This window comes from Salmo trutta, chromosome 1, assembly GCF_901001165.1.
Source record: "Salmo trutta chromosome 1, fSalTru1.1, whole genome shotgun sequence".
In the NCBI taxonomy this organism is placed as follows: domain Eukaryota; kingdom Metazoa; phylum Chordata; class Actinopteri; order Salmoniformes; family Salmonidae; genus Salmo; species Salmo trutta.
This window is the reverse complement of record NC_042957.1, coordinates 72,413,166-72,438,048: the sequence shown is the minus strand read 5'-3', so window position 1 is coordinate 72,438,048 and position 24,883 is coordinate 72,413,166. Positions and strand designations below refer to the sequence as shown.

General features: G+C 43.7%; 1 protein-coding gene across 4 annotated transcripts in view; it reads left to right on the top strand.

The window, feature by feature from the left end:
- LOC115206969 (E3 ubiquitin-protein ligase rnf213-alpha) overlaps positions 1-24,883 on the top strand; it is an 80,487-nt gene that overhangs the window by 32,010 nt on the left and 23,594 nt on the right. For 3 of the 4 annotated variants that reach the window (XM_029774064.1, XM_029774062.1, XM_029774065.1), the window contains 29 exons: positions 328-501; positions 769-921; positions 1,095-1,723; positions 2,323-2,482; positions 2,705-2,931; positions 3,042-3,179; positions 3,420-3,584; positions 3,756-5,040; positions 5,165-5,343; positions 5,479-5,634; positions 5,736-9,353; positions 9,597-9,721; positions 9,824-9,937; positions 10,034-10,158; positions 10,302-10,424; positions 10,544-10,602; positions 11,263-11,416; positions 14,440-14,581; positions 14,794-14,985; positions 15,284-15,414; positions 16,015-16,172; positions 16,367-16,579; positions 17,149-17,336; positions 17,630-17,750; positions 19,369-19,469; positions 19,809-19,991; positions 23,028-23,197; positions 23,278-23,380; positions 23,492-23,606. In XM_029774064.1, the coding sequence (XP_029629924.1) occupies positions 328-501; positions 769-921; positions 1,095-1,723; positions 2,323-2,482; positions 2,705-2,931; positions 3,042-3,179; positions 3,420-3,584; positions 3,756-5,040; positions 5,165-5,343; positions 5,479-5,634; positions 5,736-9,353; positions 9,597-9,721; positions 9,824-9,937; positions 10,034-10,158; positions 10,302-10,424; positions 10,544-10,602; positions 11,263-11,416; positions 14,440-14,581; positions 14,794-14,985; positions 15,284-15,414; positions 16,015-16,172; positions 16,367-16,579; positions 17,149-17,336; positions 17,630-17,750; positions 19,369-19,469; positions 19,809-19,991; positions 23,028-23,197; positions 23,278-23,380; positions 23,492-23,606 (9,401 nt within the window). The remainder of the gene's footprint in view (positions 1-327; positions 502-768; positions 922-1,094; positions 1,724-2,322; positions 2,483-2,704; positions 2,932-3,041; positions 3,180-3,419; positions 3,585-3,755; positions 5,041-5,164; positions 5,344-5,478; positions 5,635-5,735; positions 9,354-9,596; positions 9,722-9,823; positions 9,938-10,033; positions 10,159-10,301; positions 10,425-10,543; positions 10,603-11,262; positions 11,417-14,439; positions 14,582-14,793; positions 14,986-15,283; positions 15,415-16,014; positions 16,173-16,366; positions 16,580-17,148; positions 17,337-17,629; positions 17,751-19,368; positions 19,470-19,808; positions 19,992-23,027; positions 23,198-23,277; positions 23,381-23,491; positions 23,607-24,883) is intronic. The other variant, XM_029774063.1, reaches the window with a different exon arrangement.

Here is a 24,883-nt window from a genome sequence, read left to right as displayed (position 1 = left end):
CGTTAGATTTTTACCTTGTCAGCTCGGGGATTCGATCCAGCAACCTTTCGGTTACTGGACCAACGGTCTAACCACTAGGCTACCTGCCGCCCCAGTGCTGAAAGACTCCCCTCTTCTGGCGGTCTTTGGCCATCATTGTGTCCCAGTCCTGGTGATGTTTTTGTAGTTCAAATGTATGTTGTGTTTATAATAGTTTTTGTGATCTCAATTAGACTTTTCTGGTTTCAAATTGAGAGTCCTGTAACTGTATCAAGCATTTAACCCATCTTGTTTCAGTATCCAGCTGCTTTTACCCCATATTGTAATGTAAGTCCTATGTGGTTTTAGGTGCAGATGAAAAGCTGATTGAGCAGCTCTCTGAAGAAGCCAGGGACAGGATGGCCGTAGCTATCTCGTCCTTCACTGCCATCTCCAACCAGCTGGTCCACGGAAACATCCGCATCAAACTGCTCAACTCCGTTTTGGAGAAGAGGGATACCTTCACAGAGCTGCTGAAAATAGGTAATGGGAGGTTGTGCTTTTTAGGGTTGAAAACGTCCCTTACGTTTCCATCTTTTTCAGAAATCCTGTTTGGAAGATTCTTTCAACTGGCAATTCCTCATCCGGGATTTAAAAAAATAATAATCAAACTTTTGGAACGTTTCCATAATTTTGCAACCCAAGTTCTTTGTTCATATGAAAGGATTTCATAATATTGATAAAGGCTGTCTTTTTTTATTAGTCTTAGTGCTGTTTGCTTATGAAATGTGTGTTTTGATCTAAATGCAGACTGTCTTTCGGAGAATGAGCGCTACAAGGACAGCGCCCCCATGAAAAGGCTGCTAATGTGTAGGCAGGAGGAGGTGAAAGCTGTCTACCATGAGAAGGAGCTGGTGGAAGTCCTGCTTACCATGAGCCGCAAACTACAGGAACATGTCGTAGGTAGGTGTGTTTGTGTGTGTATTCGGTCAAAGATCCACACAAAGCTGCTACGCAGTCTGTGTTTGTGAGAAGTCAAATGGGTGAATGAAAGTAAAATCTTTTGAGGGAAGGTTGCGTTTGGCCAGTCTGATCAGTGGTCCTAATCGTTTTCATGCTTTATCCCTCTCTTGCAGTTCAATTTGAAGGCTTGGAAGCAAGACTACAGACCAACATTGAAGCAATGACCCTTGACCAATTCATGGAGGTCCATCCATTCGACCAACTCTCTTCTCCAACGGACGGTGTAGTCACCTTCTTCGAACTTGAGGACGATGTGAGAGAGATGGCAGAGGTTCTGCACAGATTTAAAGACAGCTACATCTTCAAGTTGTGCTGGGAGAAACAGGCCCGAGACCTTGCCAGAAGAGATACATATGATGAAGACTATGACCATGAAGAACCTGAGGAATCGGTTGACTACTTTGTAGGACCAGTCGAGATACACAGCAATATTTTTCTTCCTTGCTACGCGAAGTACGATGAGATCTACAAATGCCTGAAGAACGGCAGCCTTCGGCTTGAAGAGGTTGATACTCTCTTCAAGGCCTACAGGGGCAAGTACGAAGAGCTGGCGCAGGACTTTGATATCATGTGCAGAAACGACAAGTCGGATAACAAACAGTGGATCCAGAGAAGGGTGCAGCAGATTGAGCAGTACCACGAGCTTCACCTGGCTGTGGAGTCTGCTCAGGTCATCATGTTGGTCAAGCAGACGCTCAACCTTCAAGGCAACTTCCAAGTCCTGCAAACACTGCTAGAAGTTGTGAGTTGGTGTGAATTTCCGTTTCATTTATTTATCACAGGTTTAAAACAAACGTCATCTTGTTTTGTGCACATTCACTGACGTAGCTAGATAGCTTGTTACTTTGGTAATAAACTTATTCTAGCCAGCCAACTGTCCTAAGCTACCGCTCAAACAGAAAATGTTAGCAAGTTTGCTTTTGCCACTAGGCAACATTGTATCAGCTTTCTAGCCACCACTGTCCTGGCCACCACTGCTGAAAATGACAGTGCTCGTCAAAAGTTGGTTTTACAAATTAATGCTAGCTAGCGAACAAACTGCATTGTGCCTACGTCACGCAACACTTGAATTTAAAAAGGTAATTTGCGTTTGAGCTGACACCCGTGACGTTTACCATAAATATTATCTCGTAGAATGTCAAGGACATTGTCAGGGGCGCTGTTGGCGTAGTGTGATTTGTTTGAATCCCGGCCAAAGTTATCTGAAGCTAACATTGCCAGGATGTGTGTTTGGTTTTCTGTATGGAACTAAACTGTGTATTAAACCTTTCAGCCAATCAGAAGCCAAGTACTGGTAGAACAAACAATACTCAAACAAATTCTGTATTTCTCTGTTGTCAGACGCATGAGGACTTTAAGAGGGAGCACCTGGATCGTATTGACAATGACCTGATGCAGACAAAGCTGGTTCTGGTGGACATCACAGAGCCCCGCAGACTGTGTCTCCAGGAACTCGGCCTCAGGAAAAACTTTGTCATCTGGGTTAAAGAGGCTCTTGAAGGTAAATGGGGTGATCATCTTTACCTTCAAGAGGGTAACCTGTCAGTAATCAGTCACTAACTGTATCTATTGAAAATAGACAGTCATGTTTTGTGTAATTATATTTCATGTGATTATTATGAGGTCTCATGTTATTTGTTATACTGTATCTGAACTGCTTTTTTCCCATTGTGGGATAAATGTAGTGCTATTGGATTAATCAGTCTGTTGTGCTCTATTCCAGATATCAACGAGCTTAAAGTGTTTGTTGACCTGGCTTCCATCTCTGCTGGGGAGAATGACCTCGACGTGGACCGTGTGGCCTGTTTCCATGATGCTGTCCTGGGTTACTCTCCGATGCTGTACGAACTGAAGCCAGACTCCGGTTTCCAGGCCTTCAAGGAGGTGCTGAAGAAGCTGTGGAGGGCATTGGACAATGACAACAACCTCCCAAAGAAGCTGGTGAGGAAGTTTTGTGATATTTAACTTACTTTCAACCTACCTTAAATAAGCCAAAACTTCAAAGTCAACTATCCATTTAAAAGTGGAAAACTACCTGACTGTGAATGTCCTTATTGCAGTGTGACACAGCGCGCCACCTGGAGTGGTTGAAGACTGTGAAGGACAGCCATGGATCTGTGGAACTATCTTCTCTCTCCTTAGCATCAGCCATCAACAGTAAAGGAATCTACATCATCAGTGCCCAGAACCAAAAGAAGGTAGGCCTGAACAACAATCCATAGAATATACAGTTAGTTTCAACCATCTTTAAAAGTATCAGCTCTTACTCATGTTCATTTTAGCCAGGACTTTGTTCCAACTGCTTACCGATGCTTTGAAGTTCGGTTAAAACGTTTACCACTCCAGTGTGTAGAATGATACTTCAGTGGAGTAGAATTATTATGTCATAGTTCTACAGTGCCATGCTTCAACATAATTTTTTCTTTTTGTCCTTCCAGTTGAGCCTGGACACTGCCCTGAAACTGCAAATCCCAGAGGAGCATGACGAGGGCCATGAGATGCGCCGTTACTCCCTGGAGGACCTGAGGGAACTGCAGAACAAACTTATGCTCATGTCTGGGAAAGGGGACCAGGGCCAGTGTGAGGTGGACCAGTTTGCGGAGGTACTGTAGTATTTTTCTTTCTTTAATTTAACCTTTTCTTTAACCATGCATGTCAGTTAAGGTTGAAGCCTCTTCTTCAAGGTGAGCTTGGTAGTCATATAGTAATAGAAGAGAGGAGCATTTGGTATGTGCCATTATAAACAAGGATTCACTTTGTGTTCTTTTCCTCAGGTTTTCGCCAGTGTCCAGAGGCTAGCTGTGGCATTCATTGCCCTGTTCACGGCAGGGAACCCCCTGTTCAGACACTGGGAGGCCAACATCAACTGTAGTTCCCTCAGCCAAGACGCCGGCGTCATCATGGACTTCAACCTTGGCACCGTTGTCAGTGTGATTATGGTGGAGGGCAGCATCGTGGAGCAGCTTCCTGAGCTGTGCAGGAAGATGGAGAAGTGTCTGAAGTACTGGAACGACTTCATGGACAAACAGAGATCCCACAATTACTACCTGAACTACTACACCGCTGAGCAGATCGTATACCTGTGCAGTAAGCTGACTCAGCAGAATGTGTCGAATTTGGAGGACCAAGTTCTCATGATGCTCTCCTTCGTCAAACCCAACTGCACAGCTTCCGATCTTAGGCAAACCTGGCACACACTGCAATACGAGATCCTCACTAACCCACCTATGCAAAATGAGGACATTGACTTCCAGACTTTTGTTGAGGTGCCGAGCGGTGTACAGGGAGGTCTGGATTTCATTGGAGAGTTGAATCTCTCTTCAGACAATTGTCCAAGTCTTGTGGAGCACATTAGCGACTCAGGAAAGTTGGACTTGATGTGGAACGCCTACATGAGAGACATGAAGTGTTTCCTCCCAGACACTCTCGACATCCAAAGCTTCGGAAGACTGCTAGAAATTCTGGCCAACATAGGTGATGAGAATGAAGGAGACATGACTGATGAGAAGAAATACAAAAGCATTGAAAGATTGATACCCAAGGGCCTGGCTATCGGAAGTCCAAACCTCATAGTTTCCCCACACGACGAGATCCTGACGTCTTGCATCTCCATTTACATGAGCAGCAAACATGAGCCTCTGCCCACATACGACGAGGTCCTACTGTGCAACTCCTCCACGCCTTACGAGCAGGTGGAGCTGTTCCTCAGACGCTGCCTCACTGCCGGCTACAGAGGAAAGAAGATTTACACCATGCTCTACGGTGATCAGCTGAGCTACGAAGTCAGCTCCAAGGTGGAGAGCTTTTTCCAGCGAATTAAAATGCAGAGCAGGAAAGACTACAGGCTCGTGATCATCTGCAGCTCGGACAGAGAGCATGCCTACCTTCCCTCGGCCTTCAGCCAGTACAGGTTACACATGGTGCCCCAGGAACCCCTGAACAGCATCCAGAGATACCTCAACAAACACTACACGGTCCCGTCAGATCAGAGCAGTGCTGCTGCTGTGTTCAAGGACAGAATGTTTGTTGGAGTTGTGTCGTCCAGTAGAGCTGGAGTTGGTGAGTATATTTGGCCTTCAGTTTATGTATACTCCTGTGTTGATCATTGAATTGGTGGTTTGATATATCCTACTTAACCGCTGGATTTCTGCTTAAAATAATGACATGTTCTTCACACTTTCAGGTAAGTCCCTTTACATCAAGAGGCTGTATGAAAAACTGAAACACTCCACCAAGAAGCTGTCACTGCTGAAATGCATCCGCTTGATCGAGCCAAGGGTTGATGAGAATGTTATTCTTCAGTCTCTGCTGAATACCCCCAAGTCGAAAGAGCTCATCTTCCACTTCGATGTCACATCTTCGGTAAATATACTGTAGCCTATTGGTCATTATTATTTGTTTAGTGATAGTTTAACTATTTTTGATAGAATGTTTATCCATGTAGATTCGTTTTGTGATATTTTGATGAAATTCCTAAAAAAAATGTTTTATCAACAGGTGCGGAAAGGCCTCTATGAGTTTCTCTTTAAACTGTTGGTCTTGGGATATTTGATGGATTCAGAGGGAAGGATGTGGAAATGCAGCAACAAGCAGCTTTATGTCATTGAGATCCTGCAGTCATCAATAAACTTGCCCAGAAATGGCCCAAGAACGGTAAATATGTAGTCTCTTGGTGTTAAATCCCATACATTTTCATTGTGATAAGAGAAAAAGAACACTCACACTTTCGTTCCTCACACTTTATTTCTTCACAGAATGCAAGTGCCAACTCCACATTCCTGGATGTGTTCCCAAATGTCTTCTGCCGCCCACCAAAAGAGGTTCTAGATCTGGAAATGAGGATGCGGGAGGACCCCTCCTTTGTAAAGCTTGAAGACCCATTCATGGATGACGAAGAGTTCAGGAGTGAAGCATACCAACGGCCCTACCAGTATCTGACACGTTTCCATAATCAAATCGACCTGGACACCTTCATGTACAGTGGGGTGGAAGGCACCTATGTAGAATGTCTACAGATGCTCTTTATGTTCTGTGGCATAATGGACCCGTCGTGGGCCGAGTTAAGGAATTTCGCATGGTTCCTAAACCTTCAACTACGAGACTGTGAGACGTCAGTCTTTTGTGATGCCTCTTTCACCGGGGACACCCTCCAGGGATTCAAGAACTTTGTGGTGGACTTCATGATTCTGATGGCCAAGGACTTTGCCACACCGTCACTCAGCATCTCTGACCAGAGCCCCGGGAGGCAGCAAATGGACCTGACTGGGGTCAGCGACGAAGACTTGGCACCCTTCCGGATCAGGAAGAGATGGGAGTCAGAACCACATCCGTACATCTTCTTCAACGATGACCATGTGTCCATGACCTTCATTGGCTTCCATCTTCAGCCCAACGAACAGAACTCTGTTGACGCCGTCGATCCATCCACAAGAAGGGTGATCAAAAGAGACATTATGACCAGAGAGCTGTATGAGGGTCTAAAGCTACAGAGAGTCCCTTTCAATATCGACTTTGACCAACTGCCCAGAGGGGAGAAGATTGAACGCCTTTGCAACGTCTTGGGAATCCAGTGGCCTCTTGATCCTGACGAAACGTATGAGCTCACCACTGACAATATATTGAAGATGCTGGCCATCCACATGCGGTTCAGGTGTGGCATCCCAGTCATCATCATGGGGGAGACAGGCTGTGGGAAGACAAGGCTCATTAAATTCCTATGTGAGCTTAGGAGGAGCGGAGTGGCCACGGAGAACATGAAGCTAGTCAAAGTTCATGGTGGAACCAGCTCAGACATGATCTACACCAAAATCCGGGAAGCAGAAGCCATTGCGTTCACCAACAAACAAGACTACGGCTTTGACTCTGTCCTCTTCTTTGACGAAGCCAACACCACGGAAGCCATCAGCAGTATCAAGGAAGTCCTCTGTGATAATACAGTGGAGGGAGAGTGTTTGGTGCCCCATTGCGGCTTGCAGATCATCGCCGCATGCAACCCTTACAGAAAACACACTGACGAGATGATTCAGAGGTTGGAGTCTGCTGGACTGGGATATCGAGTCCGAGCTGAAGAGACTGATGAGAAGCTGGGCTCCATCCCTCTCCGCCAGTTGGTGTACAGAGTCCAGGCCTTGCCCCCCAGCATGATACCTCTGGTGTGGGACTTTGGCCAGCTCAATGATCACACTGAAAAAATGTACATCCAGCAGATTGTCCAGAGGGTGGTTGAGACCAACACGATCGATATAGTATACACCAGGTTGATCGCGGAAGTCCTGTCTGCTTCGCAGCGGTACATGCGGACAAGGAAAGACGAATGTAGCTTCGTAAGTCTGAGGGATGTAGAACGTTGCATGCAAGCCTTTGTGTGGTTCTACAGAAACCATGCGATGCTGCTTGCTGAGCTAAATCAGTATCAGAGAAATCAAAATGCAGAGAGGAGTGAGAGGAACCAGAGGGAGCCAGAAGCAAGAGACCCAGTCTTGTGGTCTGTAGTGATGGCTCTGGGCGTATGCTACCATGCTTGCTTGGAAAACAAAGACAAGTACAGACAGAGAATCTGCAAATACCTCACTGAAACCTACACCCCATTCAAAGTGATGCAGGAGATCTCCCTCATGCAGGATCTCCTTCTGAGCGGAGTGCCCTTGGGGGAAACTATTGCACGAAACAATGCTCTGAAAGAGAATGTCTTCATGATGGTGGTCTGTATAGAGCTGAGAATCCCCCTCTTCTTGGTGGGGAAACCTGGGAGTTCAAAATCTCTGTCTAAAACCTTGGTGGCAGACGCCATGCAGGGCCAAGCCGCACACTCTGACCTCTACAAAAGGCTTAAGCAGATTCACCTGGTGTCCTTCCAGTGCAGCCCTCACTCCACACCGGAGGGCATCATCAACACGTTCAAGCAATGTGCTCGCTTCCAGGAGGGGAAGAACCTGAAGGAGTATATATCTGTGGTGGTGCTGGATGAGATTGGCTTGGCTGAGGATTCGCCCAAAATGCCCCTGAAAACCCTCCATCCTCTGCTAGAAGAGGGATGCATCGATGATGAGCCGCTACCGCACAAAAAGGTTGGATTCATCGGCATCTCCAACTGGGCTTTGGATCCTGCGAAGATGAATAGAGGCATTTTCGTCTCACGTGGCGACCCTGACGAGAAAGAGCTGATTGAGAGCGCTAAAGGCATATGCTCGTCTGACACAATGATTTTGGAGAAGGTCAGGGATTTCTTCCAACCCTTTGCCAGGGCCTACCTAAACATCTGCCGTAAACAGGGGAAAGGTTTCTTTGGTTTGCGTGACTACTACAGTTTGATCAAGATGGTTTTCGCAGTGACCAAGGCTTCCGAACAGAGGCCTAGTGCAGAGAAGATTGTGGAGGCGGTCCTCAGGAACTTCAGTGGCAGGGACGACGTGGACGTAGTCACAGTCTTCACCCAAAGGCTCCAGAAGATACAGATCAACCTGAATCTGGAGAGCATCAGCACCATCGATCTTGTCAGACAAAACATTACTGCGATTGGCCAGGAGGATGAGTGCCGCTATTTGCTAGTTCTGACCAAGAACTATGCAGCACTACAGATCCTGCAGCAGACTTTCTTCTCCGAGAGCTGCCAGCCAGAGATTATCTTCGGGTCCAGCTTCCCCATGGACCAAGAGTACACCCAGATCTGTCGCAACATCAACCGAGTCAAGATCTGCATGGAAACCGGTCGAACCGTCGTGCTCCTGAACTTGCAGAACCTCTACGAAAGTCTCTATGATGCTCTGAACCAGTACTACGTCTGCTTGGGAGGACAGAAGTACGTTGACCTGGGACTGGGGACACATCGTGTAAAATGCAGAGTACACAAAGACTTCAGGCTCATTGTCATTGAGGAGAAAGAGGTGGTCTACAAACAGTTTCCAATCCCTCTCATCAACAGGCTTGAGAAGCACTATCTGGACATCCATACAGTTCTCAAGGAGGAACAAAGAGCAGTTGTTGTGGAGTTGGAGAAATGGGTTGGGCAGTTTGTGGCCCTCGAAAACCAACACTCCATGGCCCCCCAGACATACAAGTACCTACCTCCTGATGTTTTCATTGGCTACCATTCTGACACGTGTGCTTCGGTAGTCCTCCAAATGACAGAGAAACAAAGGGGAGAGACAGACATTTCCGACCCCCAAAGAAGAGTCCTGGACGAGGCCAAACTGATCCTTCTGAACTGTGCCACTCCAGACTCGGTGGTTCGGCTGGACTGCACTGGTCTCCCCAGGGTGGAGAGTGAACATCTGGCCAGGATCTACTTTGAGGACCAGAAGCACAGCTCTTTGGCCGACTTCGTCTTCTCTCACACTCAACAGGACAAGCAGTGCCATTCCTCCTTCACAGAGGTAACAATTTGATATATTTATCAAATATAAATGTGTATATATATATATATATATATCTTTTTTTTTTACCACAATCAAAAATCTTTGTTTTTTCAGAGATCTTGATTGGGGGATTCACATAATCAGGAGGGAATTCTCCAACCAGGATTTCTGAAAACCCTGGCAACTTTGGGATATGACATTATATAATTCTTATTAAACGTTTGTTAATATTGTCCACTTTTTTTTTTTTTACTTTCTAAGGTGACTACCTTTTCCAGACTTTTAACAGCATCAGATGTTGGACCACTGGAAGAGGTCGTGAACAATGTCGAGCTTCTCTGTCTTCAGCAGTTTGACACTGAGCACTCCTTCCTCAAGAAGATCAGGTTTGACACCGTTTAGTTCATCCTCATCATGCTTTATTGATTGTCCATTAGCTGTTGAGTTGAAACCTTTTGGTCAGGTTAAAAACATTTCTCTCTTCTTAGTCATTTCCTTACATCTGGAAATGGGAGAGAGAATACATCTGGCAACAAAATACTGATCATTCAGTCAGATTTTGATGAAGCGTCGCACAGTGCAAATCTCATTGCCTCCGCCAAGTAAGTGAAGTCTGGAATACATGTAATTTGATAAATACATAAACATTTAAAAAAAAAAATCTGATTATATCTAATAATTTATCTAATTAATTTCAGATATTCTGCCATCAATGAAATCAATAAATCAAGACAAGAGGAGATGGGAGGCAAGGTCTTCGTCTACTTCATTACTAAATTGCCAAGAATGGAAGGAGGGACATCCTATGTCGGATTTCTTGGAGGTGAGGTTATCGTTGGTTCAAACATTTTACAACTTTAGAACATGTTGAAATGGGATACGTACACAAAAGATAATCTGAGATTGAAAACTTTTGTAAAAAAAAAGGTTTATGAAGTTATTTTTTTTTGTTGAAATCCCATATAGACCCCTGGAGGTCGGTTCATATTGATGACCTCAGAAGATCAAAAGATATTGTGTCAGATATCAAAGCCTTGAGAAACCTTACCATCAGTCAACTGTTTGAGGAGAAAAAGGATGAGCCTGAAGGTGAATGACCTTTTACACTCGTATTGATGATAATGACAAAATGTCTTCGTACTTATACACTTCTTCATAGAAAATGACCTGTTGACGTAGTTAAAAGAGCCTTCTATGTTTATGCACAGCTATGGAGGTAGATGACATGTACACTGAGACAGAGCAACTGGAACATGAAGACCAAACAGTGAGTTTTACACTATTACTTACCCAACAGTGTTGTGATTGGCTGTGATATTTGCCTATTGATTTCTCTCGCCAGAGGGGCATCTGTTGTCAAAATGGGATTGCCGTTCTGACTTCGTGGCTGTGTTACTTAGTGCAAATCGCAAATGTAATTTCCTGGTTGCTAAAATTCCACACTCAATTTCAGTTTGTGAGTAAACAAGCACTGAAATTGCACAAACAGCGTAAAAATCATCATATTTTTGGTTGAAAGGTCCTATATGACAGGTCTACACTATTTAGCATTATAAACTGAGATACAATCTAATGCTTTAAAAGAGGATGCACTTTTTGATGTTAGACTTTAGCATTTTAATATTTAGCTGTTATTATTTGCTACAATATTGTTTTGGCATTCTGTATGTTGGTCTTCCTCTTGTAAAAGCCTTTTCCTCGGTAATACTGTAAAACACTATCATTCCACTATTAGCGGCAGATATATTATGGCCATTTTCTGAAATTACAATGCAAAAATTCAAATAAATCCTGTTTGTAGCACCATTTAAATATCATATGTACATAACCCATGTTTTACTGTACATAACCCATGTTTTACTGTACCCATGTTGTTTTGGAACACCTTCCTCATGTTTCATGTGTCATGACCATGTTCCTACTGCAGAGCTGGGGGAGTGTTGTGGACTCCACGGCGCTGGTACGTAGCTGTGTGCAGAGCGCAGTGGGCATGCTCAGAGACCAGCTGGAGGGCGGAGTCCGTAGCACCAGGAGAGTGGAGATCCTGCTCACACTCCTGACTGACAACCAACAAATAAGAGGTAGGATAACTACTACTATAGTACTAATTGTTTATTTTGGAGATTATTCTTGTAGTAATAAGCGCTATATAAAATAAATCTATTATTATTGCTGTTTAGGCCAATTCTTAATAACTGTTTACCCATTGGCGTGCTATATCTAAGCAGTAGTGCGTGCTAGTGCCGGAGGAGTTTGAAAATTTAGACTCAATAAGCGATCTCCATACTTCTCTGGCATTACCATATCCGGGCTTGCATGGATACAGCACAACAATGGGTCATCATTGACATGCATTCCATTCACAATAAATACATTCTAAATACACCTCTGCTGTTTTTAACCAAGATCTCAGCGATCACTGCCTCATTGCCTGCATCCGTAATGGGTCAGCGGTCAAACGACCTCCACTCATCACTGTCAAACGCTCCCTGAAACACTTCAGCGAGCAAGCCTTTCTAATCGACCTGGCCCGGGTTTCCTGGAAGGATATTGACCTCATCCCATCAATAGAGGATGCCTGGTTATTTTTTTTAAATGCCTTCCTCACCATCTTAAATAAGCATGCCCCTTTCAAGAAATTTTTAACCAGGAACAGATAGAGCCCTTGGTTCTCTCCAGACCTGACTACCCTTAACCAACACAAAAACATCCTGTGGCGTTCTGCATTAGCCTCGAACAGCCCCCGTGATATGCAACTTTTCAGGGAAGTTAGAAACCAATATACACAGGCAGTTGGAAAAGCCAAGGCTAGGTTTTTCAAGCAGAAATTTGCTTCCTGCAACACAAACTCAAAAAAGTTCTGGGACACTGGAGAAAAGTTCTGAAAGGTTCTGGGACACAAGTCCATGGAGCATAAGAACACCTCCTCCCAGCTGCCCACTGCACTGATGATAGGAAACTCTGTCACCACCGATAAATCCATTATAATTGAGAATTTAAATAAGAATTTTTCTACGGCTGGCCATGCTTTCCACCTGGCTACCCTACCGCGGTCAACTGCACTGCACCCCCCACAGCTACTCGCCCAAGCCTTCCCCATTTCTCCTTCTCCCAAATCCAGTCAGCTGATGTTCTGAAAGAGCTGCAAAATCTGGACCCCTACAAATCAGCCGGGCTAGACAACCTGGACCCTTTCTATCTAAAATTATCTGCCGAAATTGTTGCAGCCCCTATTACTAGCCTGTTCAACCTCTCTTTCGTGTCGTCTGAGATTCCCAAAGATCGGAAAGCAGCTGCGGTCATCACCCTCTTCAAAGGGGGGACACTCTTCACCCAAACTGCTACAGACCTATATCTATCCTACCCTGCCTTTCTAAGGTCTTCGAAAGCCAAGTCAACAAACAGATTACCGACCATTTCGAATACCACCGCACCTTCTCTGCTATGCAATCTGGTTTCAGAGCTGGTCATGGGTGCACCTCAGCCACGCTCAAGGTCCTAAACGATATCGTAACTGCCATCGATAAGAAACAATACTGTGCTGCCGTATTCATTGACCTGGCCAAGGGTTTCGACTCTGCCAATCACCACATCCTCATCGGCAGATTCAATAGCCTTGGTTTCTCAAATGATTGCCTCGCCTGGTTTACCAACTACTTCTCTGATAGAGTTCAACGTGTCAAATCGGATGGCCTGTTGTCCGGGCCTCTGGCAGTCTCTATGGGGTTGCCACAGGGTTAAATTCTTCGGCCAACTCTTTTCTCTGTATACATCAATGATGTCGCTCTTGCTGCTGGTGAGTCTCTGATCCACCTCTACGCAGACGACACCATTCTGTATACTTCTGGCCCTTCTTTGGACACTGTGTTAACAACCCTCCAGATGAGCTTCAATGCCATACAACTCTCCTTCCGTGGCCTCCAACTGCTCTTAAATACAAGTAAAACTAAATGCATGCTCTTCAACCATTCGCTGCCTGCACCTGCCCGCCCGTCCAGCATCACTACTCTGGACGGTTCTGACTTAGAATATGTGGACAACTACAAATACCTAGGTGTCTGTTTAGACTGTAAACTCTCATTCCAGACTCACATCAAACATCTCCAATCCAAAGTTAAATCTAGAATTGGCTTCCTATTTCGCAACAAAGCATCCTTCACTCATGCTGCCAAACATAACCTCGTAAAACTGACCATCCTACCGATCCTCGACTTCGGCGATGTCATTTACAAAATAGCCTCCAATACCCTACTCAATAAACTGGATGCAGTCTATCACAGTGCCATCCGTTTTGTCACCAAAGCCCCATATACTACCCACCACTGCGACCTGTACGCTCTCGTTGGCTGGTCCTCGCTTCATACTCATCGCCAAACCCACTGGCTCCAGGTCATCTACAAGACCCTGCTAGGTAAAGTCCCCCCTTATCTCAGCTCACTGGTCACCATAGCAGCACCCACCTGTAGCACGCACTCCAGCAGGTATATCTCTCTGGTCACCCCCAAAGCCAATTTCACCTTTGGCCGTCTCTCCTTCCAGTTCTCTGCTGCCAATGACTGGAACGAACTACAAAAATCTCTGAAACTGGAAACACTTATCTCCCTCACTAGCTTTAAGCACCAGCTGTCAGAGCAGCTCACAGATCACTGCACCTGTACATAGCCCATCTATAAATTTAGTCCAAACAACTACCTCTTCCCCTACTGTATTTATTTATTTATTTATTTTGCTCCTTTGCACCCCATTATTTCTATTTCTACTTTGCACTTTCTTCCACTACAAATCTACCATTCCAGTGTTTTACTTGCTATATTGTATTTACTTTGCCACCATGGCCTTTTTTGCCTTTACCTCCCTTATCTCACCTCGTTTGCTCACATTGTATATAGACCTATTTTTCTACTGTATTATTGACTGTATGTTTGTTTTACTCCGTGTGTAACTCTGTGTTGTTGTATGTGTCGAACTGCTTTGCTTTATCTTGGCCAGGTCGCAATTATAAATGAGAACTTGTTCTCAACTTGCCTACCTGGTTAAATAAAGGTGAAATAAAAAAATAATAAAAAACAATGATAATACTCAGACTATGAATGTTTATGAACAGCTGAATTTCTGAGGACCATGAAGAGACGTCTTCACTCGTTGCTGTCGACTCATGATGACAACACGCTCAAACTGTCCTCAAATCACTGGGTCATCAAGGAGGCGTCCAACATTGACGCACTGCAGGAAGGAGGGACATTCAGGTGAGTGACCACTATGATTTCAAAACCTCTTATACCAGTACAAATCCTCATTGTTTGCTTATTTCAAAGGGACTTTAAAGATAACTTTTTTTTAACTAACTCTTTAAGGGACATCAGATATTTTTGATTGGCCAAATAACCATACATTTTGACTTGCTCCATATTGTCCATAAACAGCTCTACTAAACTGTTTTTCTACCTTTTTGAACCAGACACACCCTATGGAAAAGGGTGCAGGCTGTGGTTATTCCCTTCTTGGCCCAGCTGGTCTCTGTCATCGACCGCGACCGCAACCTGGACATTCTGCTGGACTCCAACTCTGGAGAGGCGGTTAAGAAACTCTGGTTGGACATCTTTGGGAACGACAAACTACTCGAGGTTCCCTACACAGGACTGGACCGCAAGTAAGTACTGTACTGTCACAGCAATGGTTATGTTGTTGGACTAGAGAGCATAGAAATAGAATGACAAGAACAGCCATTTCTAATCAAGTTGTTGTTGTGCAATGGGTGGACCGGCGGCCATATTGAGTATTCCAGTCAAATTACCATGGTCTGAGGGGCTTTGTCCCTTCTAGTAATTATATTTCTGTGTTCAAGACTAGAGATGCTGTCTTCTGTCAGCTCTGATTCTAGAATGTCAGTGAATCAACAACTCCCTCTCTCTTGCCACTCTATATTAACCCCTCCCTCCCTGTCCCAGTTCAGAGTCAAAGACCATCCTGGTCCAGAACTACATTGGGCTGGACAAGAACATTGGTTGCATCATGCCCTTCAGCTGGAGGATCAGGGACTACCTGGATGAACTCTGGGTCCATGCTCTCCAGCATGAAGGTAGTGGGTTATGACAATACCTCATACATCTAACTTATATGTCAGGGATCATCAACTAGATTCAACCGAGGGACCATTTTAATTTTTTTGAGTGGATGTTGGGGGGCCAGAACATAATTACAGTAATTTGTAGACTGCAAGAAGCCCAAACAGATATGTTTGACTAAAACATAATCATTTCAAACCTTGCTTACATTTGTATACAATCACGTGTCTCTCTGTTATGCGTGGGAATACTTTGGAACAGATTTCTTAAATTAAAATCACTTGGTGCTGATTTCCTGGTGTTTTTACAGTCTTATGTCCAACAATGAAAATAAAAAAGTATTATTTTTTTATTTTTTAATCAGAAAACCTTAAGGCCTCCAGTTGGGGAACCCTGTTATATGTTGTAACCAGGGTTTGTATTGGAGGATCGTTAATTTATTTAGTGAATAGGGCATTACGTTTTTACCAACGTTCAGCATTGTTTTACTGCCACATCCCTGGTTGTAGTCTGTGTTGTGTTCCATAATTCTTCAGTACTAGGTCTCTATCTAGGAATGATGTTATTTTCTGGTCATTTAACCTAGTTATGGTGTTTTCCTCTGGGATGTTCAGGTCACACTCAGGGCCAGTTTGAGGAGTTCTTTAGGAAGACCCCACTGGGCCGCTACATCTCAGAGGCAGACCCGGAGATGCAGGCTGAGTTCTTCCACAGGTACCTGCAGGATTTCATCTCCATGACCATGAATGTGACCTGTCAGGAGGATCTGCAGGTAATGAGTTTCATTCTTTTACTTTCCACATTTATATAATGATGTCATTAGTCTGTTTTTATGGATCCCAGCAATCATCATTCTGACTGGACAGTCCTGGCTAGATAAAGATGAATTGTTATTTCAAGGTGTTAATTATTAGTGTGTGTGTGTGTGTGTGTGTACGCATCCATACAACCTAACCAACCATCCAGCTCCTTTGCGGTGCCTTGACCTGTTGTGTGAACGAGCTGCGGCTGCGTCACGATGACGTCATGGAGAAGGAAGTGACCTCGCTGCCCTGGGTCCACGCTGCCTACCATGAGTTTAAGAACCGCCTGCAGAACCTGTCCAGGATGATCAGCATGGAGCCCCAGTTGGCCCAGGTCCTCCGGGGGAACACACATGCCAGAGAGGGGGATGAACTGGTCAGTATTACTGGGAAGCTACCCTGGGGCGTTGGGAAAACACTATGTTTTATAACAGCTGCACTGGAGTCCTAACTGTTGGCCAGCGCAAGCAGAGCTCGAGGGTTCTAGGTGTGAAAATGTTGACATTAAAACCAGGAGCAGCACACATTATTAGGAGCCGCCCTCCCCTCAGCAGCCTCCACTGAAGTATAGTATAGCAGGCCAGTTCAGTGTTAAAGGGATTCTTCATTTTATTTCAAGCAATGATACTTTTGTTTTCTTCCAGTTTTTTGAATGCTGGTAGAGATGAAATGGAAGGTAAATATTTGCGTTTTAGCTCAAGCATAGGGGAGATGCTTGCTGGAATATCACTCCTTTATGCTGTGTTACTTGTGTTAATATAAACCATTTTCAGGAACAAGGATATCTTAAGTATATTCCTCTGCATTGTGTCATTTTGCATTGACCATAGCCTTGTGTGGCTGGCATTTATGTTCTCCTCTGCCAGGATGCAGAGCAAATGTCATAACGCAATGTCTAGCTACATGAGACTGCGTTACCCCTCAAAGCATGCCTTAACTCCCCAGGTGCTGGACGTGTATGCGGCCGTGGCCTGTGTTGAGTACCTGGAGCCCCAGGCTCTGGACACGGACGGGCAGCGGCGGGTCTGGCTCAGACAGGTCAAGAGGCTCCAGGTTCCCATCGAGTTGGTCTGCGCCGAGGAGAATCTGAGACACTATAAGGACAGGAGCATGGCCATGGTCCACAGAGTTCAGTGAGTTAACAGGGATTCTATTCAATCTCAATGACAGGAACATGAATGGCAAGGTTGACACAGTGACATTGACATGGCCAGTATATAAACTGACTCTATTACTCAACTGTTGTTTTTTGTTTGTTGCATTGTCCCTTCAAAAGTCCCTTTTATTTAATTGTGATTTAAAAGAAGTGTAAAGCTGTCCAGTCATCTGAAGGGCAGTTTTGTATTATTTGGTAGCTGCTAAAACTTTAGAACAACAGAATGCCAGTTGTATTTTTTGTGACTTGTTTTTTCTGTGGTTTCTGTAGGACCGGGTGGAACCGCATCGTCACCCTGTCTCTGTTTGTGGAGCACATGTTACTGGGCATCGAGGCGGTGGAGAAGAAGCTGAAGCCTCTGGTCTTGGAGCACACCAGAGGGTTGTGCCAGGTCAGTGTGGTCTGGGGTCATATCTATAGGAATGCTGATGTCAATTGAGAATCTCCATAAAAAATGATTTAAATCCAGGATTGGGCTTAATCTGTGTCTGGGAAACCGCATTTTAGTGTATGCATAGTACTGTATAGTGGCGCAGCGGTCTAAGGCACTGCATCTCAGAGCTAGAGGCTTCACTACAGACACCCTGGTTCGAATCCAGGCTGTATCACAACTGGCCGTGATTGGGAGTCCCATAGGGCGGCGCACAATTGGCCCAGGTTTGGCCAGTGTAGGCCGTCATTGTAAATTAGAATTTGTTCTTAACTGACTTGCCTAGTTAAATAAAATGGTGCCCTTCAGTGGTCTATTTTAGTCACTGTAACAGGTAACCACACCACTCCTCTGATTTGCCTGGACTAATATCAGAATAATATACTGAACAAAAATATAAATGCAATATGCAACAATTTCAAAGATTTTACTGAGTTACAGTTCACATAAGGAAATCTGTCTATTGAAATAAATTCATTTCATCTATGGATTTCACATGACTGGGAATACAGATATGAATCTCTTGATCACAGGCACCTTAAAAAGATGTGTGGATCAGAAAACCAGTCAGTATCTGGTGTGACCATTTGCATCATGCAGTGAGACATCTTCTTCACATAGAGTTGATCAGGCTGTTGATTGTGGAATGTTGTCCCACTCTTCAATGGCTGTGCGAAGTTGCTGGATATTGGCAGGAACTTGAACACGCTGTCGTACCCGTTGATCCAGAGCATCTCAAACATGCTCAATGGTTGACATCTCTGGTGAGTATGTAGACCATGGAAGAACTGGCACATTTTCAGCTTCCAGCAATTGTGTGCAGATCCTTGTGGCATGGGGATCATGCTGAAACATGAGGTGATGGCGGCGGATGAATGGCACGACAATGGGCCTCAGGATCTCGTCACGGTATCGCTGTACATTCAAATTGCCATTGATAAAATGCAATTGTGTACATTGTCCGTAGCTTATGCCTGCCCATACCAGAACGCCACCATGGGCACTCTGTTCACAACGTTGACATCAGTAAACCACTCACCCACACGATGCCATACACGTTGTCTGCAGTTGTGAGGCCGATTTTGAATGTACTGCCAAATTCTCTAAAACAATGTTGGAGGAGGCTTATGGTAGAGAAATGTACATTACATTTTCTGGCAACAGCTCTGGTGGACATTCCTGCAATCAGCATGCCAATTGCACGCTCCCTCAAAATTGTAGACATGTGCCATTATGTTGTATGACAAAAGGCCACTCTAAAATGTGCAGGTTTATTGTCCCCAGCACAATGTGTACCTGTGTAATAATCATGCTGTTTTATCAGCTTCTTGATATGCCACACCTGTCAGGTGGATGGATTATCTTGGTAAAGGATAAATGCTCACTAACAGGGATGCAAACAAATTTGTGCCCAAAATTTGAGACATAACGCTTTTTGTGCATATGGGAAATGTCTGCAATCTTTTATTTCAGCTCATGAAACATAGGACCAACACTTTACATGTTGAGTGTATCTTTTTGTTCAGTGTCAATTTTCCTTTCCTTTCAAAATGGCATTTGTTGTCTTTGTTCTATCAAGGTTCTGGAGAAGGACTCTGACCTGAAAATGAAGAAGCCGTTTGAGGCGGTGATCGGTATACTGAAAGCCTGCAAAGACGGAGCAATGGAGCGCATTTTCAGGTACGGATTCCCTTTCCTTTCTCAACTGTCTGGAAGTATATTTCTATTGGAATCCTGATCCAGCAAAGCAGAGATTGGCTGATATTATTCCACAAAGGGAGCATATGGCTGGATCATGATTGGACTCCGACCACTAAAACCTCAGGGCCAAACTTATAGTGGGTGGAAACAAGGACCTGGTGTTTTTCCTGGTCACGTTCACATAACAAAGATAAACTCAGGGCCTTCATTATAGTGTATAACTAGTGTCTAGCTCTATAATTTTAACAAACTCAGTCTAGCTCTATAATTTTAACAAACTATGCTTAACTTGCATACCGCTATCTTGTCCGTGTGCAGGTTTGGCCTCCAGCCATGCCCTGTGTGTATGAGCGACCCCCATGACCCCCTGAGCCTGCCGTGTGACCACATATACTGCCTGGCCTGCATCAGACAGTGGCTGGTCCCAGGTCAGATGTTCTGTCCTCTCTGCATGCAGGCTGTGCCAGACGACTTTGCTCTCAGGCCCTCTGAAGACATAAGGTGAGGGCGGACCCTCTCATGTTGATTAGTACACGACTAAGGTTATTAGACATTCTGATTGGTCTGTTTGTTATCTGAAGAAGATAACCTCATGGAAATAACTCTGACTTTATTGTGATTTAATCCTATTTTAATGTTTTATTGTTGATTAAGCTTCAATTCATTAATTTCCCTGCCATTCATTAGTTTCACTGCCATTCACTTATTAATTCATTAATTTTACTGCAATTCATTAATTACGTAATACCGTTCTTGTGTATGCATTTTAGGCTCACCAGTTTTAAATGCTTTCATACTGTTAGGTTCTAAATGAACCTTGTAAAAACTCATGGACGATTAGTAAAGCTCAAACCAAGTTTACAGCTGCATAAGACAAAGACATATTTCCACCAGTGGTAGTATATATATATATATATATATATATATATACCCCAGTTTGTGTGGAGTCTCCTCCTTCTCTTTATTGCTAGGCAGGAATTTAAGTGATGTGGGCCATAAACTGTTCCTTCTCCCTTAAAACCTCTTTGGGCTAGGGGGCAGTATTTTCACGTCCGGATGAAAAGCGTGCCCAAAGTAAACTCCCTGCTACTCAGACCCAGAAGCTAGGATATGCATATTATTAGTAGATTTGGATAGAAAACACCGTGAACTTTCTAAAACTGTTTGAATAATGTCTGTGAGTATAACAGAACTGATTTGGCAGGCGAAACCCGAGCACAATCCATCCAGGGAATTTTCTTTTTGTCAATGTGTTTTCCATTAGGTTTCTATGGGAAGCCCTTTTTAATAGGAATCTGGTTGCAGTTCCTATGGCTTCCACTAGATGTCAACAGTCTTTAGAATTTGGTTGATGTTTTTCTTTTGAGAAATGAAGAAGTAGTCCTATTCTTTCCATGTGTCACTCAGATGGACTCAAGTCTTTTGTTGCGCGTGACTTGGAACGCGCTTCACGTTGTTTTTATCCGGTATTGAACACAGTATATCCCGTCTTAAATTTGATCGATTATTTACGTTTTAGGATACGTAAGTTTGGATTAGGAATGTTGTTTTGACCAAGTTTACAGTGTCATGACGTTGCCCTCTTTGAGTACAGGGAGGACAGTTGACCCCCTCCCCCCTTGCACCATCCCCCAACCTATCTCCCCCCACCCAGGCCCTGTGTGAAGGGGTTGTAAAATTCCAGAGGAGAATCTCCTGCCACATGGTTCATAGAGAGACATAGGAAATTCTTCCAACTCACAGAATTGGGGAACCGAATTACATTTATGTTCTGGAGAAGGTATACAAGATTGGTGAAGAATCCAGCTACGAACTGGTCCGCTTGGTACAATTTTGTGATACTCAGAAGAGACAATATAGCCATATTACCATAAAACTGTTTATATAATAGCCTCAGCTATGGGACTTGCATCCAAATGGTTGTATAGAATGTATTAATAAGGATAAAGCTATTTGTGATACATTGAGATGCTGTGTACTGATGTTAATGTGATAGAATGTATTTATGTTCAAAGATTAAATCAGTCATTGGCACGCCCCCAGGGACACAGACAGGACCAGGCGTCATGTGACAAGCCTGTTCTATGTTCACTATAAAACCCCACCCTGATTTACTTTCTTCAGACCAGGCCTCCACTCCATTGCGAGTTGGCCAATAGGTTTTACCATCCAATTCCTCTACTGAAAGTGAACTATACCACGTGGTTAACTTTTAGACTATCGATACCGACAGAATAAGAACAAGTCTTTGATATTACTTAATAGTCTGCAGCTAGACATTATATCATTGAACGCGAAGACCGACGAAACATCCATTCTATAACGACATTAATGAATGTCGCTTTGAAAGATCCATTCTAACCGAGAGAGAGAGAGAGAGAGAACTCTCCAACAGAACGACGCTCCAACAAGGATCCCGACGACACACTGAGCGTAAATATATATTGATTGCAATTGTTCCCGAATTAGTGAGCGTTCATGTGCAAAGGATTAGCATATCAATTGTTAATATTAATGAACTCTGTGTGCCTCCTCAGCTGACCTTTTATGACCCTTTGTTTAACAGGCCGCCATGCCTGTTTAGCCCACTAGGGCACATTACTCTACCAATTCTTTGTGACGATAATTACTGTTTGTATGCTTTCTGTGAATTACTTAGTTTAGTAAATAAATGATTTTAAGACAATTGATGTATGGATGACTTTAGTAAAGGCTGGGTTCGTGCAGATACAACAATTTACGACGTTTGGAATGAGACTGGACGCGAGGTAAAATACACCATTTAAACCAGAAGATAATCGGCCTATACTATAATAGAATATAATATATAATGTTATAATATAGGAAAGTTATATTAGGAAAATTATAACTTTGTAATCTGAATATTTTCCTTGGTGCCCCGATCTCCTAGTTAATTACAATTAAACGATTAATCAGTTTAATCGCGTGATAATAATTACAGGGAGTTAATTGATAAACATGTCTTCAGTTTAATGGTACCCCAAAGACACGACAACAGGTAACTTATTAGATACTTTGTAGGCATGTTTGGCGAGTTGAAACCGGTGTATTTCTGAATCAAATGTGCCAAATAAATGGACATTTTTGGGACATAAAGAAGGACATTATCAAACAAAAGGACCATTTGTGATGTTTCTGGGACATTTTGGAGTGCCAACAGAAGAAGATCTTCCAAGGTAAGGCATTAATTATATCGCTATTTCTGACTTTTGTTGTGCACCTGCCTGGTTGAAATCTGATTTTCATGTGTTTGTATGCGGGGTGCTGTCCTCAGATAATCGCATGGTCTGCTTTCGCCGTAAAGCCTTTTTGAAATCTGACACAGCGGCTGGATTAACAAGAAGTTAAGCTTTATTTTGATGTATAACACTTAATGTATGTATAACATGTATAACACGATTTCAAGTTTAGAGTCAGAACCCATCAATACTGTAACGGAATTTAATTATTAACATACAGTATGTGTGGGTTCATTGCATTGTTGGTCACGGTTGTGTCAATCATGTTATTATACAGAGTTCTCATCAACCAGAACGCCCGCTTCAGGAAGCAGTGCAACGCCTTCTTCATAGACCTGGTCTCAACAGTGTGCTTCAAGGACAACTCTCCCCCCTGCAGGGCCATCATCCTCCACCTGCTGTCCTTCCTCATGGTGGAGGTCCACTCTGTGCCCATCATCAGAGGTGGTGAGTGGGTGGAGATGGGGGTGTGGGCCGCTGTGTGTTTGTCTTGTGGTTGTCCTCACAATCCTCTTCCTCTTTGCCAGCTCATCGTCAGATTCTGACCAAGGCCCTCTCTCCCTTTGATGACTCTGTTGACAAAAACCCAGTAGTTCGGTCGGTTGTTCTCAAACTCCTGCTCAAATACAGGTGATTATGTGACTAGTACTGCTAGAGTACTCTTTTATTCATGATTTTAAGTATATCAACATTTTTCAAATGCCCCTCACTGTTTGATTAAATTCATGTTTGTTTTTGAAGCTTTGATAACGTGAAAGACTACCTGCAGCAGCACCTGACAGCAGTTGAACAGAGCAACATCTTGGAGGAATCAGACAAGAATGAACTGTATTCTCTGTATATCAACTGTCTGGAGGTAGGTGTACATATGGCCCATTGAATGGCGGTAGGAGTATATATGGCCCATTTTGAATCTACAGTAGCATTTATGTGGTTGGTGTATGTAAAGAGTTATGCATCAGTAATTGTTGGTGTGAAGAGATATCGGCTAAGTACATTGACTTGACTGTTTGGAGTTGATGCAAAATCCTAGCCTTAAAAGTAATACATAGTGTCATGCTTGAAACTCAGTCTTTACTGCTGTGGATTTAGTTATGTCAATGTCTACATGTGCTATTTCAGTGATGCGTGCCATTTCAGTGACGCGTGCCATTTCAGTGACGCGTGCCATTTCAGTAAATAATGCTATTTCAAGCAGCTACATGTGGAGATTTTGCATTGTAATTTCAGAAAATGTCCATAATATTCTATCTGCAGTAATAGTAGAATGATAGTGTTTCACACAAATTATTATGGGCCAATACAAAATAGCATTCTAAAATGCAGACTTGCTATTTGACAACAAAAGCCAGATGGGAAAACTACATCTGTGTGCAGACAGCGACGTCACTAGTCACTAAAAGGCATGGTCATCTCCTCATCGAGCACAATGAACAATGGCAGATTGGGGCAAGCGGCCAATGTAGAAATTGCTTTGTCATTTCCTGGTTACTGAAATTCCATGCTCAATTTCAGTATATGTGAGAAAACAAGCACTGAATAGTGTAGGGAATCATTGTACCATCTAAATCACTGTGAAATATGTTTCCAATTACCCAAAATATCATTTTTACGGCTGTTTTGAAGTTGATGGACGTAACTGAAAGTAAAATAGTCTTGCTATCAAGGATCCTTGGGAAGTCAGATGGCACTAACCTCTCCACCGTGTTGCGGGGAAATGGGATGCGGGGGAGGGGAGGGAATTGTTTATATTGAGCCTAAATGTAGTTGCAGTTCACCAAGCTTCTACATGGGTGGCACTGATAAAGGAATTTTATGTCCTAATGCTATAAATTAACAATCAATAAGCCTTGACTAATCCCCAGGGTTTGTAAGACACTGGGTTCATAATTAGGCAAGGACTCAGCTTTCTGCAAAAGGTCTGTTCAGTTTATTCAGAGAACGTTCTGAGGTCCAAATAACAAAGATGTTCATTTTATCCTCTCTCCGCTTACGCACACACATCCACACCCAAAAGTAGATAACCTATGCACACACATACGCACAGACAGTAGGTGAACAGAATCTCTTCCTTGACCTGCTACCACTGTTCCAGCACTGCCTGTTCCTTTCCCCATAGATTAGGAGAACCTT